The sequence below is a fragment of the Bufo gargarizans genome, chromosome 7 (genome assembly GCF_014858855.1).
Source record: "Bufo gargarizans isolate SCDJY-AF-19 chromosome 7, ASM1485885v1, whole genome shotgun sequence".
In the NCBI taxonomy this organism is placed as follows: Eukaryota; Metazoa; Chordata; class Amphibia; order Anura; family Bufonidae; genus Bufo; species Bufo gargarizans.
Window position 1 is genome coordinate 25481031 of NC_058086.1, and position 17715 is coordinate 25498745.

General features: G+C 45.7%; 1 protein-coding gene across 2 annotated transcripts; it reads left to right on the forward strand.

Annotated features, from left to right (window-relative positions):
- The first annotated feature begins 76 nt into the window (after window positions 1–76).
- On the forward strand, window positions 77–16671 carry CCDC71 (coiled-coil domain containing 71). Of its 2 annotated transcripts, XR_006390889.1 has the most exons (3): window positions 77–260; window positions 10881–12333; window positions 15097–16671. XR_006390889.1 is itself a non-coding variant. In XM_044301618.1 (2 exons), exon 2 carries the CDS (start codon window positions 10912–10914, stop codon window positions 12004–12006), a length of 1095 nt encoding a protein of 364 aa, XP_044157553.1. In that variant the 5' UTR covers window positions 77–260; window positions 10881–10911; the 3' UTR covers window positions 12007–16671. The 2 variants fall into 2 exon arrangements, 1 of the variants encoding a protein (XP_044157553.1); XM_044301618.1 differs by having other exon boundaries at window positions 10881–16671.
- Window positions 16672–17715: the final 1044 nt, after the last annotated feature.

Below are 17715 nucleotides of genomic sequence, written 5' to 3' on the forward strand. Positions count from 1 at the left end.
CGCGTCGTCCAGCAGGTGGCGCTCGCTCGTTCGCCCTCCCTCCACGGGGACGCGATAGAGGCGCTATTACCCGCCATGAACGTTGGGGGGCGACCTAGGCTCGGGCGGAAGCGAAACGGCATTTCCGGTGCTCAGCGGGGCGGCCATTTTTTTGTGTAGAGCGGCGGAGGCCGTGCTGGGGTGTCACCAGGGGGAAGTAAGGAGACGGTCCCTGAGCGGCGGAGGCGGAGACGAGAGCGGCGGCGGCACAGCCTGAGCAGGTACGAGAGGGACTGAGGCGGCTGGGTGGAGGATGAGTGACCGGGGAGGAGGCGGTGTCCCATCCCCCCTCCCCATACCGGATCATCAGGAGCCGCCTCCCTCCTTTCCAGACAGCGGCCGCCTATGTGTATGCAGGGCAGTGCCCCCTGTCATGTCTGCCCCATGTACCCACCACCCCTATGGGCATATTATACTATCTATAGGCATAGATTCCCTCAGCTTAAAGGGATACTCCACCCCTGGACAATACAATGGCAGCTCCTTAAAGGGCAACTCCAGCAAATTACTGAAGCATCCAGCTATTGCGAATGGGATGTTTGCGATGACTTATCGGCCATTGGTTTCATAGAATGGCCTTCGTAGCACCATTTCTCTTTGGTGGCCATCTTGAATGGTACTCAACTGCCCGTTGACCTCAATAGAAAATAAGCCCGGGGGGGTGCATATTGGAGTCCAGTAATTTGGGGGAATTTTTGCCCCTGTTCCGTTGGTTGTCCTTGGAGCTATAGGACGGGGGTCACTACTCCATTGGTCAGTCCAAAGATGGGAGAAGTCAGGTTGGTGCAATTTCCCCGCCATTGATAGTGACCCATAGAGAGTGTTTCTTAAAGGGGTTCTCCACTTTGGACACCTGTACTTGTTAAAGGGTCTGTTGACCGTAAGCTGATGAAAAAGTGTATCCCCGATGGGGTCAGCTGTGATCTATGGATGAACCCCGCAGCGCCACCACAGGGGAAACTGAGTATTACATGGTCTCCGGGTTGGGTTGCCTGTGGTCATGTAGGACAGGACGGGTCATTCAGAACAAGAGACGGTTTTTATAGCTGACCTCTACTCCGGTTGAGAGATGAAGGTCCTGAGTAGACAACCCCTTTAAGAAAAAAAAAAAGCCCTGAAGGGATCAGGTAGCCATTATAATCCATATGGGAGGTTTTGACGGCGTCATATATGGCTTGGGCTGAGGAGCTCCTAACATGGCGGTTGTCGGGTGTGTCACAGCTCTGATCCCGGCTGTTTAACCCCTCAGGTGCCGTGGTCAATTGCAGGATCTAAGTGGATAGACTGAGGAAGGTTATGGCAGCCCGTATCCCGCCTGTCCGATATAGGCTGCCTTAAAAGTTACAATAAGGTCTCATGCACGCGGCCGTTCCGTGCAATGGGTCCCCATCCGTGATGCAGTGCCCCCACATATTGCGGACCCGCTGTTTGCGGGCCGCGATACGGCAACGGCCGTGTGCATGAGGCTTAATTCACAGATTTTGGGGAATTGCTCTACGTGCGTTTTCCTTACTGCACAAACTATTTAAAGGGGTTTTCCAATCTCAGACAATGGGGGCATTTCTATGGGGATTCGGAAAATAGCCGAGCACACTGCCAGTAGGAGCGATTGGTGGTGGCTGTACCTGGCACTGTTCTCGTTTTAGAGAGAACGCCTATCGGACAAGCCCCCATTGTCTGAGATGGGAATGCCCCTTTAACCCAAAGTGGTCGCAGAGTGCTGAGCTGTTTGTCATCACACTTGGGGGAGGGGCCCAGAGGTAGAGCCCAGCTCCGCTCCCCCCCCCCCCATCTAAGTACTCCTATTACACACAGAGACAGGGCGGTATTGCACAAGCGCTTACAGGTTAAAGCTCCCTAAGGGGGGCTTTAAAAAAATAGAATATAAAAAAAATATATCTAATCTATTTATATAAAAAAATTCTAAACAGTAAAAAATAAGCCTGATTGGTGTTACAGCATTTAAAAATTCCCAAAAAAGGGACATAAGAAATGAGCAAAAAAAAGAATATTAACCCCAAAAAGGTATGAAAATCTATAGCTCGTCCCGTAAAAAATGGGCCCACATCGGCAGAAAATTAAGTCATAGGGGTGAGGATGTGGTGACCAAGCTAAATTTAGTTTAAATATATATATTTTTTCAGTAGTTAAAGCATTAAAAAATATATAAATTTGGTATCCCGATTAATATCGAGCGTCATTTTCACAGTGAACACCATAAGAAGCGAAGTTCCAATATAATGGCGGAATTGCATATATATATATTTTTTTTTTTTTTATCATTCCGCCCCACATAAAAAAAATTCAACTTAATTTTTTCAATGAGTTATATGGCGCCATAAAAAAATTGAATCTGTCCTGCGTGAAAAATACAAGGCGGCGGCGTATCCTTAGTGACTGGTGTAAAAGGGCATATTGGTGGTCACTAAGGGGTTAAGTCATTAAGACTACAGCTCCCAGCATACAACTGTTAGGGCAGGATGGGGGCTGTAGTTCCCCAGGAGCTGAAGAACCGTTGTCCTATCTTAAAGAAGATTTCCAAGTTGCGGGAGTGGCTCTGACAACCTTTCAGTGTAGCAGAGTTGTCGGCGCGCTCTCTCCTCTACTTTTGGTTGTTATAATGGAGGGTTGTGTGAACGCTCTCCTATTTCCATTATCTCATTCTCTGAGTTTGGTCATCTCTGATAATTGTCCAAATCGTGGTAGAGCGGCTGTGGGCGGGGGAGGGTACGGGGTGATGAGGACTCAATGGTTTGGCGCTGAAAGTCATCACATCGTTATCCGGTTAATGACAGGGGCGGACATGACCGTCCTGAGTAGGGAGGCGGTTGTTGCCATTAGTCAGGTACGTTCCACGGCAGCGCAGTCAGCCTGATGACTGTCTCCACCGACTCCTCAGGTAAGATGAGGGCAAAGCTATCCACACAGGACAACTCTTGGCTAGACCGCCATCTTCCCTCATATTTTCGTGGTATGTGATAAGTGGCTGCAAGACAAGACATAATCCAAAAATAGAGGGAGGACAGCGCCACTTACTACAAATTCTTTGTGAGTCCGCTCGCGATGTCAGGCCCCAGCCTGAAGGGCCCCTTAAATGCCAGGAAAGACTTGAGAAAAATCGCAGCACTCCCAATCTTGCATCAAATCCTTCTCTTTATTAGCACCGAAAAAAGCAACGTTTTGACACAACACGTCTTTAGCTTGAAAAACCTGTCGAAACGTTGCGTTTTTCGGTGCTAATAAAGAAACTGATTTGATTCAAGATTGGGAGTGCTGCGATTTTTCTGAAGTCTTTCCTGCAAGACAGGGCAGGCACTGCTTATCACAGGGTCCAGATGGATGCAAATCCAACCATGCCCTCGGTTCTTCTGGCTTTTTTTTTTTTTTGCCGACCATGGTGAGAGTTGAAAATGGCGACCTCCTCGCAGAGCTATGGAAGGCCTCAGCGTGCCAATTAGTGTGGGGGTAAAGCTTCGGTGGGAAGGTGACACTAGACTAGAAGGATGTAGCCTGTGGACGATCCTATATAAACTCCTCTCGCCCCTTGGAGGGCAGCCATGAGTGTTTATAGGATTAGGGTATTTTTAATAAAAAGTTGATGGAGACAGTCCTCTCGCTTACGGTACATAGGAGAACCGGCTTCCGAGAGATCACATCGCCAAGTCTCATGTGGGACCACATGAAAGTTTAAGGGGAATGTGTCATCAGAAGATGACCTTTTTGTTTAAATTATATTTTTATGTTAAAGGGGTTCTACAGTTGGTTTTAACTGATGATCTATCCTCCCGGGTGTTGGTTCCCCGCCGATCAGCTGTTTGAAAAGGAAGCGGCTCTCCAGCAGCGCCGCGGCCTTCTCACTGTTTACCGCTGGCCCAGTAATGTCAGAGCTTAGTCCCCGCCCAGGCCAGTTGATACTAGTCATGACGTCACTGGGCCAGCGGTAAACAGTGAGAAGGGCGCGGCGCTGCTGGAGTGCCTCTTCCTTCTCAAACAGCTGATAAGCGGGGATCCCGGGTGTCGGACCCCCGCCGATTAGATGCTGATGACCTATCCAGAGGATATATCGCCAATTAAAACAAACTACAGAACCCCTTTAATTATAAATGTCTTAATTTTTAGTTTTAGTTTTTTTTCCTATGTCACGGTCTATATTTAAATCATCAGTCAGCATGGTCAACCCTATGAAACCAGGCATATATAACCTCTTGAGTATTTATAGAGTTCGGTTATTTTTAGGGTAATGTACAAGTTCAATTTTAAAGTAGTAATGGAGTAAGTCCTCCAGATTACTGTTCCATAGGAGACTTCTGGAAGACCAGAGATTGCAGTATTCTGGTGGGAATAAAAAATAATTTTTTTTTAAAGGGAATGTGTCATCAGAAAATCATATTTTTATGTTAATGAGAGATTTATTTTGTATTTATTTTATTTTTTGATTATTATTATTATTATTGTCTATTTCGAGCACCAGGTGGCTGGCATTAGCACTAGGAGCACTGCTAGAGCAATGCCCCCTATGCTCTCTGTACTTCCCCTTTGAGTGATGGGGCTAGATGAGCTCGGAAAGTAGCATTTGATCCACTGCACAAGTGCTCATTCACTGGGGAGACTCGGTCTGAGAACACAGGACTAGATGAGATGTTTAGCCCTGTCTCTCCTGAGGGGAAGGGGGGAGCACAGGGGGAATTGTGCTAGTGGTGCTCCTAGCACTGTGGCCAGCCCCCATGGTGATTGAAATGGGTCATAAATATAAGAAAAGTTACATATCTCAGCAACCATTCACCCTAAAGAATACATCTATCATTTTAGTCATCAGGAACAACCTTATCAAACAATATGCCTGATTTAATAGGATGATCATGCTGTGTGTTAAAAAAATGAATAAATAAAAAATCCAGAGGTTTTCACTCCAGCCACTGGGACTAGAATATGTTAAGACTTCTGTTTTTTTCAGTGCAGCCACATGGACACAGTGGTCCGGTGCTGAACCTTATGACTTCCATGGGAGACTTTTGTGGGCATGCTCTGTGACCTGTGCTGAGGTCATTGTACAAGGATAGAATAGATAAGCTCTGACAATCGCCTATTGTGGATGGTGGATCCTGTCTTATCTATACACAGAGGTGATATCATTACAGGCAGGATTAGAATGACAGCTAAGCAGATAACTGCAGTAAAGTGACCTGTACAGACCAAGAGGCTGCGTCCTATTATTAGGCTTCGTGGCCAGTGCGAAAACTGCAAGATTTTATGAGGTTTTGTTTAAATATAGATATTGACATGGGAAATTTAAAATAACATTAAAATTCTTTAATGTTAAAATAAAAAAGTGATCTAAACAATAGGTCATTTTCCGATGACGCATTCCCTTTGAATAAAATGGTAAAAAAATAAATAAAAAAAATTGTTGCTGCAACTGTGACAACTCTTGAGTTCTCCCTCATGGTGGACTAAAAATTAAATGGCAGAATCACTGTTTTTGTTCATTCTTCCTCCCAATAAAAACCACAGCTTGTCCCAGAATCATACAACTCCATCAACGGGAAAAATAAAAACAATTGCGGCAACATGTCATATATTTATTTATTTTTTTTTATTTTTTAAGCTTTACTCAGTCAAAGTTTATCAGCTATAGATGTACACTGATAACCAGCAGAAGAGAGACGTCATCTATACAATGTGATGAATGCTGTACAACGATAACCCAGAACAGAATGGTGGCATTACTGTTCCATCCCCCCCCTCCCAAAATAAGCATTTTTATTTGTACGTTGCATGTACCCCAAAATATTAATATAGGAATATAAGCCTTCGTGATTGTTCACATTGCGTTTTTATCTCTCCACTGAGCTTTCCACCAAGAAGGGAGGGAGATGAGTCTGAATACGTGAGAGCAGTATCCATTCTGCCTCTATGCCTTTAACTGACCGTCCAGACCAGGAATACAACATGGCGCTCAGACTGACGGGGGTCATTGCCCCAAATTTTATAGAAAAAAAAAAAGAGTATTACGCGTCACCGGACTGTGGACGGAGACTTGAGTAGTAAAAGCCAGTCTCAAGGTGCACCTTCCATAGCTGGTTGGCAGAATAGTTCTGTCCCGACTCCCCCTCGCATATCCACTCGGTTCGGCCGAGTTCACGTGTGTTTGTAAATGGGAAGAGAGGAGGAAGCCATTGCCAGACATTTTTGGCGAGAACATATCTCCTGGGTTACCGAAAGGACCACATTGTAAAATTCACAGCGACAAATTCTTCTCCGACATCACCTGTTAAAGAAGGTCACCATACACGTTGTCGGCCAACAATAGACTGTGTATGGATGGAGTCCTTTAGTACATCTTCCCCACCCATTAATGTTGGAAGGGTTCAGATGAAGGTCATATGTTGAGTGTGGGACAAGAGGTCATCTAACCTTTTGTATTTACTTTGTGGAGTCCATGATGGAGTTTACTATTGCCTTGACTCTTTCTTCATTAACACATGAAAAGTCCCCAAGGGTTTTCTTCTGTTGACTCTGGTGGACTTTCCACATCAAGAAGGTTTCTAGACGGTGTTGGTGTCTTCCAGTCCAGACAAGGCTCTTGCCTTGCTCCTTTGAAGGTATTTGAGATAAGGCTCTACCAGAAAGCTTCTTTCCAGCAACTCATAAACTGGGGGGCGAAGTTAGTGAGCCACATTTGGGCCACCTCTCCACGTGCACGAGCCAGAAACTACTTATTGATCACGAACATGTCGCCCTAGAGCGGTCGAATGGAAAGAGGAACGGTCGTCAGTCTGACCAGTAAGGAAAGGTATCTCAACATCACCTGAACCATGAATATTTTGTGAAAATTAGGCAGATCAAAAATTATGTCTTCATCATATCACAATATTCAATATTGGATTAAGTCTACCCAGATATTGGGGCAATGTTGGTGGATTGAATGGTGATCAGATGTCTATGGAGGCCTCCTCTAATGGCAGATGACTAGCAACGAGGCTTTGGCTGGTGTGATTTTTAGTTACCTTGCTTGATCCAGGAGATAAGGAGCTATTAGAAGTGCCTAATCCCCCCCCCCCCCCCAGATATAACCATGCATTTTCGGGGCGTTCACAAGAGTTTTCAAATTATAGACTTGTTTACGGGTCACAGTAGGGCTGCAGTAAACAAATATTTTTGTAATCGAGTATTCTATCGATTATATTTCTCGATTCATTGAGTAATCTAATAAGAAAAAGCTACTTAAAATAACGTACGTAATTAGGTATGTATAAAGTTATTGGTTTAGAGAGGGGTTAATGAAGGCACCTCCAAGGTGCTTTCATTAACCTCTTCAAACCAATAACTTTATACATGCCTAATGCCACGGTGCTTCCATTAACCCCTCCAAACCAATAACTTTATACATGCCCATTGGGTTTGGAGGGGTTAATGGAAGCACCTTGGCATTAGGCATGTATAAAGTTATTGGTTTGAAGAGGTTAATGAAAGCACCTTGGAGGTGCCTTCATTAACCCCTCTCTAAACCAATAACTTTATACATACCAAGGTGGTGCCTGCAGCCTCCATTAACCACTCTCTCTCCATCTGCCTGCCCCCAGCCTCTGATCTGCCTGCCCCCTCTGGTAACGCAACCCCCCCCTTCCTCCCCAGTATTAATCATTGGTGGCAGTGGCCACAGGGTCCCCCCCCCCCCATCATTGGTTGCAGTTTGCAGTTCCGATCGGAGCCCCAGCAGTGTAATGCTGGGGCTCCGATCGGTTACCATGGCAGCCAGGACGCTACTGAAGTCCTGGCTGTCATGGTATGTTAGTGAGCAGAGAGCAGCGCATTATACTCGCGTGCGCTGTGGCCGCCGGTCGCTCCTTCTCATAGGTCTGTGCGGCGCATTGCTAATGCTGTAAGCATTAGCAATCCGCCGCACAGACAGAAGGAGCGACCGGCGGCCACAGCGCACGTGAGTATAATGCGCTGCTCTCTGCTCACTAACATACCATGACAGCCAGGACTTCAGTAGCGTCCTGGCTGCCATGGTAACCGATCGGAGCCCCAGCATTACACTGCTGGGGCTCCGATCGGAACTGCAAACTGCCACCAATGATGGGGGGGGGGGGGACCCTGTGGCCACTGCCACCAATGATTAATACTGGGGAGGAAGGGGGGGGGTTGCGTTACCAGAGGGGGCAGGCAGATCAGAGGCTGGGGGACCCTGTGGGATATGGCCGACAGATTCATTGGTAGTGCAGTGGCCACAGTCCCTCCCCTCCTCCTCCTACTCTGTCCTCATTGGTGTTCAGCGGCAGCCGCGCACAGTGGGGAGGGAGGGCCTCCCTCCTCTGTGCCGGCCGGCTCAGTCCTGCCTCTCTGACCTCCGGAGGACACGGAAGCGGTGAGTGAGACGCTTAATTTCACTCCCGCTCCGTGATCACGTGATTTAAACGATTCCTCGATGCAGGGAAACTGCATCGATGAATTTTTTGACTCGATTTAATCGAGTTATTCGAATAATCGTTTCAGCCCTAGGTCACAGTCATGTGATTTTAGACAGATCCCGTTAGATTACATTTCTTAAGTTTCACCCCACATAGCCCTTCTAATTGTAATTGTTCGTTTTGATTACTTATGGCCTCCTTGAGATCTGATGTGAATTTCCTTATTCGTGTGAACTTGTTGATTTTGGTTGACTGTGACATTTGCTTGAGGTAAAGAAATACCGTGGTCACCATTTGAAACCGCAGCCAGCAAACCCAGAAACTGCTCCCAGTCTTCCTTGATCTCTCCAGTTGGTAGGAAGCGAAGGCTACTCCTAGCTTTTCCACCAGGTCCCTCTACAAGACAGGATGGGCGGCTGCTAGAAACATGTTAGTCTGTGGAGTAAGATAGAAGAAAATTAATGCAAGCTTGCTAGAAGCGGACCTACCTGAATGACCGGGGTAAAAAGTAGGGTTGAGCGATGCACGCTTTAGATTATAGGTCCGAAGCCTCTTCGTTCAAAACTTCATTTGAATGCTGAATGGAGACCCGAAGTTCTTCACTGAAGTCTCATGAGACTTTGGACTTAACAAATTTCACCTTGGCGCTCCCCATGCATTTGAATGCTGGTCCTCCGTACAGCATTCTAACAAAGTGACGTTCGATCTATGATCCGAAGTGCACTTTGCTCAGCCCTAGTGAAAAGACTGGTAAGACCTAAAGGTCCAAACAGCAGATGAGAAGTTATTCCAGAAACTAGCCGCAGTCAGAATACCAGGAGAATCAGACAAAGCGATTTCTACGGATGAGGGGGCCAATTCAGAAAACAAGCCATGGTCAGTACACATAGAATTAACCAGCAGACCTAGAGCTAAGCTTCAAAACACTGAGGTGCAAACTGAGATCGGACACCGTCAATCACCAGGAGCTGCCGAGACAGAGTAGGAAATTAAAATACCCACCGAGATCAGGGATTGGGCACTGAGCCAGGACCCTGATTGGCTCGGCTTCCAGTCTCACTGATAGGTTGACCAGCCGGTTTGCATGCCAATTCTCCCACACAACCTTGTACAGAATTTTGGCTGGGTAGACTCCTGACACCCTCCTGCAACTTTTACCACAAATATATTGTTTTCGTTTAGAGCTCCTACTTCTGTACAGAAGATTGTTTGTTTGAAATCATAGGTACCCTTTATATTTGTTTTGTAACCCTTACAGGTAAAGAAGTTAAACAAAATCTGTTTTCAGCATTTTTATTTAAATTTTTTTTCTAAAGGGAATGCAGAACTAAAGTAGATGAGTAGAGGGTTGTGAATAATTTTTAAAGGCTATGAAAACCTTTGGAGGCAATTATTTTTATTGCATTTTTTTATTTTTCTTTGGTTAATAATTTCAAAAAAATAAATAAAAAATGTCGGCAGTGTTTGTGATACAGGGTTAAATTTCAGCCTAGCGGAGTCCTGTAAGGCTATGTATAGACATTATTTCCATGTTCTTGTCAGTTTGATTAGAATTTAGCTATAAGAGTGTTTATGAGCTGTCGGGAATTCAGCGATGAGGTCTAAACTGAAACTAACATACTAATCTGCAGCTAGGCTGAAATGTAAACCTGTAGGACAAAACCTGCTGAGATATTATTATTAATTTTTTTTAAAAATAAAGATAAATTGTAAAAAAATGATTTTTTAGTCCAAAATAAGTAAAATGCAATCGTCAAAAAGGAAAGGAATCTTCATTATGAGTTTTTGCATGCATACCTATAATGGTTCTATACACGCTAACATGGCAGCCATAACAATCTACAAGCCCATATTGTACCCCTCTATGAAAAATAAGGCGAACAGAAGTTTCCACTATGAAGAATAATTGTAGCATGTTTCCTTAAAAGGGTTTTCCGGGAGTCTTACCCTGATGGCCTCTGGGTAGGTCATCAGTATCTGATCGTGGGGTCCGACACTTGGGACCCCCACGATCAGCTGTTTGAGAAGGCACTGGCGCTCTTGTGAGCATCACAGCCTTCTCACCAAGCACAGCGCCGTACATTTAGTGGCTGTGCTTGGTATCGCGCTCAGCCCCATTCACTTCTAGGGGGCTGTGCTGCTCCTAGGCCACGTGACCGATGACTATATTGTCACTTAGCCTAGGAAAAGCTGAGAGAAGGCTGTTGACTTCTCAAACAGCTGATCGGTGGGGGTCCTGGGTATTTGACCCCCACCAATCAGATACTGATGACCTATTCAGATGATAGGTCATCAGTTATAAAGTCTCAGAAATCCCCTTTAAGACGGAACTATTCACTATGCAGCGGTCTAGTAATAAAATCTGATATACTTGTCCTTTTATTATTCAGTCATGCTAAAGTACTAATTTTACGTATCTTGTTTCAGTCAAAGCCAAAGGACTCTTCAACCTAATGCTATGAATGTTAAGAAGAGTCAAATGGAAGAGAAGGCTGTTCATTCGTGGTCACGGCTCTCCTCCGCTGGGAAGAGCGCCTTCGAGGAAGCTTTGAGAGTCTTTAATCCAATGTCAAAAGATCTGACGGACACAGAGACGCAGCTGGTGACTTTTCTCCAAGGCCTGCGAGAAGATGGATATCAGCCTACTATTCTGAGCAGCAAAGACGTTTACGGATACAATTCAACCACAGCAGACACGCCCCCGCCACCACCGGTTGGACTAAAGTGTCCTCCAAAAAATGCCTCGACAGTTTCCTCCTCCAAATCTCACTCGAAAAACCAGACTGGCAAACCGACCAACCCAAAAGTGGACCTTTCTGTCAGCACCGCTAAAATTTCCAACAAGCACCCAACAAGAAACTCTACGAACTTACTGTTGAGGTCGCTAAGACGTTCAGACTCTGAGAAGACAAAAGGCTCATGTGTCCAGTTTCCTTCCAACATGTATCCCGGAGTGTTTCCCGACATGAGATTATCTGTGGTTTTAGAGGCATTGGTGCCCTTTAAAGCAACCGCCTCCTCTCTGGCGAGCCTTAAGGAACAGCCTCTTGTCATTGCATCGAAGCAAAACGGTAAGGGAAAGAACGGCAAAGCCTACCAGTCCTTAATGAAAGAGACCTCCCTTTTGAATGGGATAAACGGCAAAATTTTGAAGGAGAACGATGCCTGCAAGGCCTTTGAGATTTTGAACGGGCGAATCCTTGTAAATTCTCGCCCACTCTACAACGGCATGGCCCAAGCGAAACGCAACTCGAAAGCGCAGGCGGCCATTAGCAACAGAGGGACAAAGCCGCAGCTGGGGGACAGGGACAAAAAACGGAAACTCAGCGAGGGCTCCGACGAGGCACCCTTCAGCAAGAGGATAAGGATAACTCTTCCCTTGGTGAAGAGGTCACCGTTTGATAAGGACAAATATAACCTGCTCAAGTCCACAGTCATTAAAATAGACAAAAGGTCTTCGGATGATGAGTTACGGAGGAAAGCGCAGCGAATCCTACGGTTGAACCTTTCCCCAGTTCTCCGAATCCAGCCTTTGTTTGTCATCCTCCAATAAATTGGGCCTCGGCCTCTTCTCTGAAGTAACTCCTTGCTATTCTTCTCCACACTTCCATATGTTGGGAGCTGAGCAGATGTATTACGATTTCCACACATGAAAGCTGCTGATAGTTTGATGTCCTTCTTCTCCTTTGTTTCCGTGGCCATTTTTGTCACTTTATTTTTGCAGTATACTTGCGCGCAATGCTACAGAACAGCCAGCCATGTCTTCTCAGAAATGTTTCGGGAGGGGGTGATCGAACGCCGGACATGGACTCTCCGTCTCTTTTTTTCGATACATGGCAATATGTATATTTTGTGCAATAGTTAAGACCTATTTCCTAAGGTATAATATGCACTGTGATTTTGCTTCTCTGTATCGTTTTGATCAATTTGGCGAGGGACTGTTGTACAGTTTTTATTTTTATGAGAGACTTTTACGGTTTTGGCGATTTTTGTCAGAGCCACTTGAGTTTCAGAAGGAGTTCTTGGAATATCTGGAGTCATAGCCTTATGAGTTCAGATCTATTTTTTTTTTTATTGTAATGTTTAGCTCGGTCTGTGTAGGCTACAGAAGAGAATTTGTTGAGCTCCTGACATATACTCCAGAAAGAAGAAGCACCATGGAGCCCGGTATATCTCTGACCTAAAGGGACAGTGTCTTGGTGGCTCTTGGTTTTTCAACCGCAACCTGGTTCCGAACTTCATGTGAAGTTTATCTTGGGTATCAATGTTGGTTTAGAGCTGAAATCTCACCATGAAGGTCTAAGCTTGGACCCCCCCCCCCCCCCCACTGATTTCTAGAGGGGCTCAGCGATTCGATAAAACTGCCCATCCCCCTTTTAGTCACAGATTTCCATAACTCTGTTGTAACTTAAATGTAGGGTTCCAATGTCATTATCGATATCCTATTTCCATTGAGCATCAGAGCACACTGACAGACCAGACGTTGAATGTTGACTTGCTTTTCGAAATGTTTGTGACTCCGTAAACCGTTTTTTGTTAATGAGTGTGAGAACCTTTTTGAGCGGAGATGGTACGAACCCATGGACTTATTCTGGTCACAGCACGTTTAGCTATATACTTTACAACCTTATGCTTCAGGGCCTGCCGACTTGGGAACACAGTGGGTTTTGCCCAATATTTTATATTCCCCGTTCACTCTGCCGTTATTCAGTGTCTGCCTTGTATGATGCCTTTTGGCTCCTTTCACTTTGCAATGAAGAGTTCGGAGTCCGATGCGTAAGGTTGACTTACACATGAGATGTATGTGGGTGAACCTGACAATTTTGAGAGGACTGGCTGGCCGTTTAGGGTACATTCAGACGATCGTATGCGTTTGCGGATCCGGAAATCACGGATACCGGCCGTACACATGATAGAAATGCCTATTCTTGCCCACAATTGTGGACAAGTATAGGACATGCTCCTACCATTTTTGCGGACCGGTAGTACACAGTGTGCTGTCTGCATCTTTGGCGGCCCATTGAAATGAATGGTTCCACATCCATTCCGCAATATTGCAAAACGGACCCGGACCCATAAATACAGTCGGGTGAATGTACCTTAAATGTGTATGGGGGGCCTCTCCCCGGACAGCGGATGTCTGGATATATGCTGGCAGCAGCTTCCTCCACTCTCTCTTTTTGGTAAAGTCTCACATCTCCGTCTGTCCTTTCTGGCAGGCTGCTCCACCAGTTTTTGTCCGGCCGATTTCTGGCATTCTTTGCCGGAACAACCTGCCGCAGAGGACAGGCGGAGATCTGAAAATAGCCTTACTGAAAACATGTTCACGCTCGGTATATGTATTGGGGGAGTGATGACTGACACCCTAATGTGCAGGTCCAGCCTAAACCTTCTGTCCTAAAGGTGGCCATACAGCTTAGACATCTGTCTGCAAATTTGGCTATACATTTGCACGCTCATCTCGGGTAAGGGGAATAAGCAAATAATCGTATTGCCTACGAAAACATGCCCCATCCTTCTTTCCACCTACAGATGCCGCCATGAGAGAGATGTTGGATCCCCCCTTCACCCTCTTAGACACATTAGATGTTTGTCCAGTCCCACCAAAATTGTTGGATTCGCCCGGCATTCATCTGATGTCTAGGAGAGCTTTTGCCAGTAGGTTGGCCTCACGGTGACGCCCATGATTTGGCTGGGGTGTCCTCCCTCAATGGGGTTCGGAATAATGGCCGCGTATGACCTGTCTTATACGTAGACTGTATGGGAAGGAGTCTAACTAGCGCAGAGCCGAAAACCCCTGAGATTTTTTGAATTCTTTTATAGTGTACCTTCCGTTGCTACAGATCTGTACAATATATATTTTTCTATTGTTTCCATGCAGTGTTTTTTTTTTTTTTTTTTTCGTTGTGGTGTTGTCGCAGGCACATACAACAGACGCTATTTTGTGGTGTGAACCTCTACCGTGGAGAATGTCGAGTGATTGCGCTCCCCTAAGTTGACCCACAAACCTCCACCGCTGTGAGCAGGAGGCCGACTTTACTTTTTGGTGATTGTACATCAGGGGCGACAGGTTCATCCTGTTATATTTTACCATCTTCCTGCCAAAAGTCGGTCTGGTTGGAAAATTCGGAGATTGGAAATTCCAGTTCCCCCTCACTCGTCACTTTACACATTGAAGTTATTGCCTTTTAGTTTAGGGTTGGACAAGATACAGGAGATTTTTTATTTCTCAAATCCTGATACCTAGAAGCTGAGATCTAGGGTGCTGTTGAGGTCCTTGCATTGTAGAGCTGCAGGGTCAAAAAATTATTTGGACCCTGCAGGAAATATATTTTATTACGGTGGGGAGTGAATATACACTAAAGCTGGTAATGCAGGTCAGTCAACATCTAGTCCCTGACTTGTCTCCCCCCCCCCCCCCATATACCTGCATGCTCTGCCGTGTGGTGAAACCCCAACAAAAAAAGTCAGGCATGTTAAAATCCAAGATGCTTGATCCTTGTTTTCCCTGACCTTGGTCGGGACACCTCCATCTACGTTCTATGTCGGCCAAACCTGCCCATTCAGTGGGGATTGGGCAACCGTGTTCCTACTTGTATGGCCAGCTTAATAATCAGTGTTCCCTTTTGTTTTGTATCCACAGGGACAGATGGAGCAGCTCTACAGTGTGAGGACCCCAACAAACAGCTCCTCAAATGTCTGCTGGGGAAAGAGAGATAAGTTAGGGGATTACAGGTTATTTGATTGATGGCGTATCCTTCAGAGTGGGTCGGAACCCGGGACCTAAATCGATCAGCAGAACGAATGGTCCCAGCTCGTACTGGAGCACTGTGTGGGTCCCTTTATTGGTTAAGCGTTGGTCCGCCTGGTACTCCAGCGCTTTTTTATTCATTTCAAATCGAACTGCAATGCTACAGCCCCCCCATCGTTCGGCTGATCATTGAGTTGCTGGGGTCGAACCACATCAGTCATATATTGTTGGCCATGAATTGAAAATCCCCAAATCCCCTTGGCTTGCAGCCACCTGTGAATAGAGTGAGTTTTCCTATAATGCCCGGGCCCCTCATACTGGTCATACCTTGCCCACTCCCCGGCACCGGCGTCCCTTCACATGCCTCCACGGCCGCTACTTGCGGCGGGGACAAGCCTCCCCAGCATCACCCGCGATGCTAGGGAGACTTGTTTCCGATGTGGCCTCCCAGTCGCAGGATGTTTTGATGGGGAGATGCAGAGGCAGCTGTGCCGGCATCAGGAGCAATGCAGGTCCTCTGGAGCGGGGTAAGAATGACCAGTATGAGAGGCGCGGGCATTTTGGGGGACATTTCAGTGGTTGGATAACCCCTTAAACTTCCTGGTCCCATAATGAGCTCTTGTCGCCATCGTATTGCCTTTTTTTTTTTTTTTTTGCTGCTTTTTTTCACGAGATCATTGGAAAACAAGTTATGCTGTAATTCCGTGAAAATCACTGGAATCCGTAAACCAATATCCTTCACGATCTTAATTGCTTTGTGTAAATTAGCGCTTAGAAGATAAGTTAGAGGGGTTGGCCATTCTCAGACATTGATGGCATATCGCTAGGATATGCCATCAGTGTCAGGTAGGCGCGGGTTCCACCGCTGGGCCGACGGAGAACACGGCATGCATGTGCTCAGCTGTTTTCAGAAGTCCCATAACTGAATGGAGGGCGCACATGCATGGCCGGCCACCTCTCCCTTCACCGCTATGGTAGGGCTCAGCTGTTTTCTCCCATAGCAGTGAACAGAGCGGATGGTGCGTACTCCATTTCGTGGGGGGCATTCTGGAGATAGATGCAGTTCTCACCTTTGGGACTCACTCCAATCTGACATTGATGGATGTGTGAGATGGGCCAACCCCTTTTAAAAGATGACCGATCACAAGAGTCTCTATCTTCATCCATCCGTTTTTGTTTTTTTATTTTTTTTGCCCAACTGTTAAATTTTACAGATTTTGTAGAAAATGATCACGAGTCAATGTGCCATATACTCCCCGATGATGGCGTCAACTCTTCTACCAACTGCCATGGTTTCTAAGGAAGGAGTGACGTCACTAAACCTGCAGCCGAGGAGTCTGCGCCTCTGTGGGGTCTAATCCTAGTACATGGGGGAATTTTTCAGCTGCCTCTTTAAAAAAAAAAAATTCAATAATTTTTCCATGTCTTGGTAAGCAAACAGCATTACATGCCTTATGTTCTATTACTGCAAAGTTAGTTACTGTTCAGGGTAGGAAAGCTGGGTAACCCTGCAGATAGGAGGGGTAACATTTGCGGCTGAGTGGGTGAGAATTTTAACTTTGATAGTTACACTTCGCAAAAGTGCATTATGCTTGGTGCTGGGCTCGAGCATGACACATACATAAAGTAGTTCATTTCGTACGCTCCCTCCCCCTGCAGTCCTGCGCAAGGTACGACGCTGTATGATTTCAGCCTAGAGTGTCCCTTTAAGGCCCGCAGAGCGTCAGCGTTGGCTTTGTCAAGGTCAGTCCACCCTTGTTTTCTATCTAATGCTCCCGCCGACCAGAGTATTTATTTTACCCTCCACGTCTTACTGCTGTCCACTCCCCGGACTCGCGGCGTCATTCCGTTCAAACAGTATACTGCGACATTTCAGACAAATCCGATTTTTTTTTTTTCTGTATTAAGTTATTAAGCTGCAGCCCAAATATTGTGGAGTGTGATTTTATGTAAATGACTTTTAGATTTCTATTTTATGTTTCTGTTAATATATGTATTTTTACTTATTGAAAAAAAAATAATACACTTAATGCATTGTGTAAGAAAAAAAAAAAAAAAAAATAAAGGCTATAGTCTGTGTTCAGCCAATCAATTTCCATATTTTTTTTTAATTTTCTGTGTTCATGTTCATATCAATAAAAGAAAAAGCATCCCAAAAGCCCGCCATTTTCACATGGGTCACTAAGCACTCACCATAGGCTGACCCATTTTAGCTTGTGCCGTGTAAGGGCTCATGCACACGACCGCAGAGTGTTTTTTACCCGACAGAGGAGTATGAAAGTTGCGGTAATTTTAAATACATAGTACGTAGGCCTGCACTTGCTCACATCTGCGTTTGGAGCCTCTGTTGCAGATTCTGGACAAAAAAGCCATGTATGCAGCACATTTTTGTTTGGTAAAATGACAGGCTTATAAATGGAAACTGAACGGACTCCATCATAGTCAGCGGAGTCTGCTCAGCTCTGTTCCTGTCAGGCTGGGCTCACATAATATTTTTGTCATACATTTTAA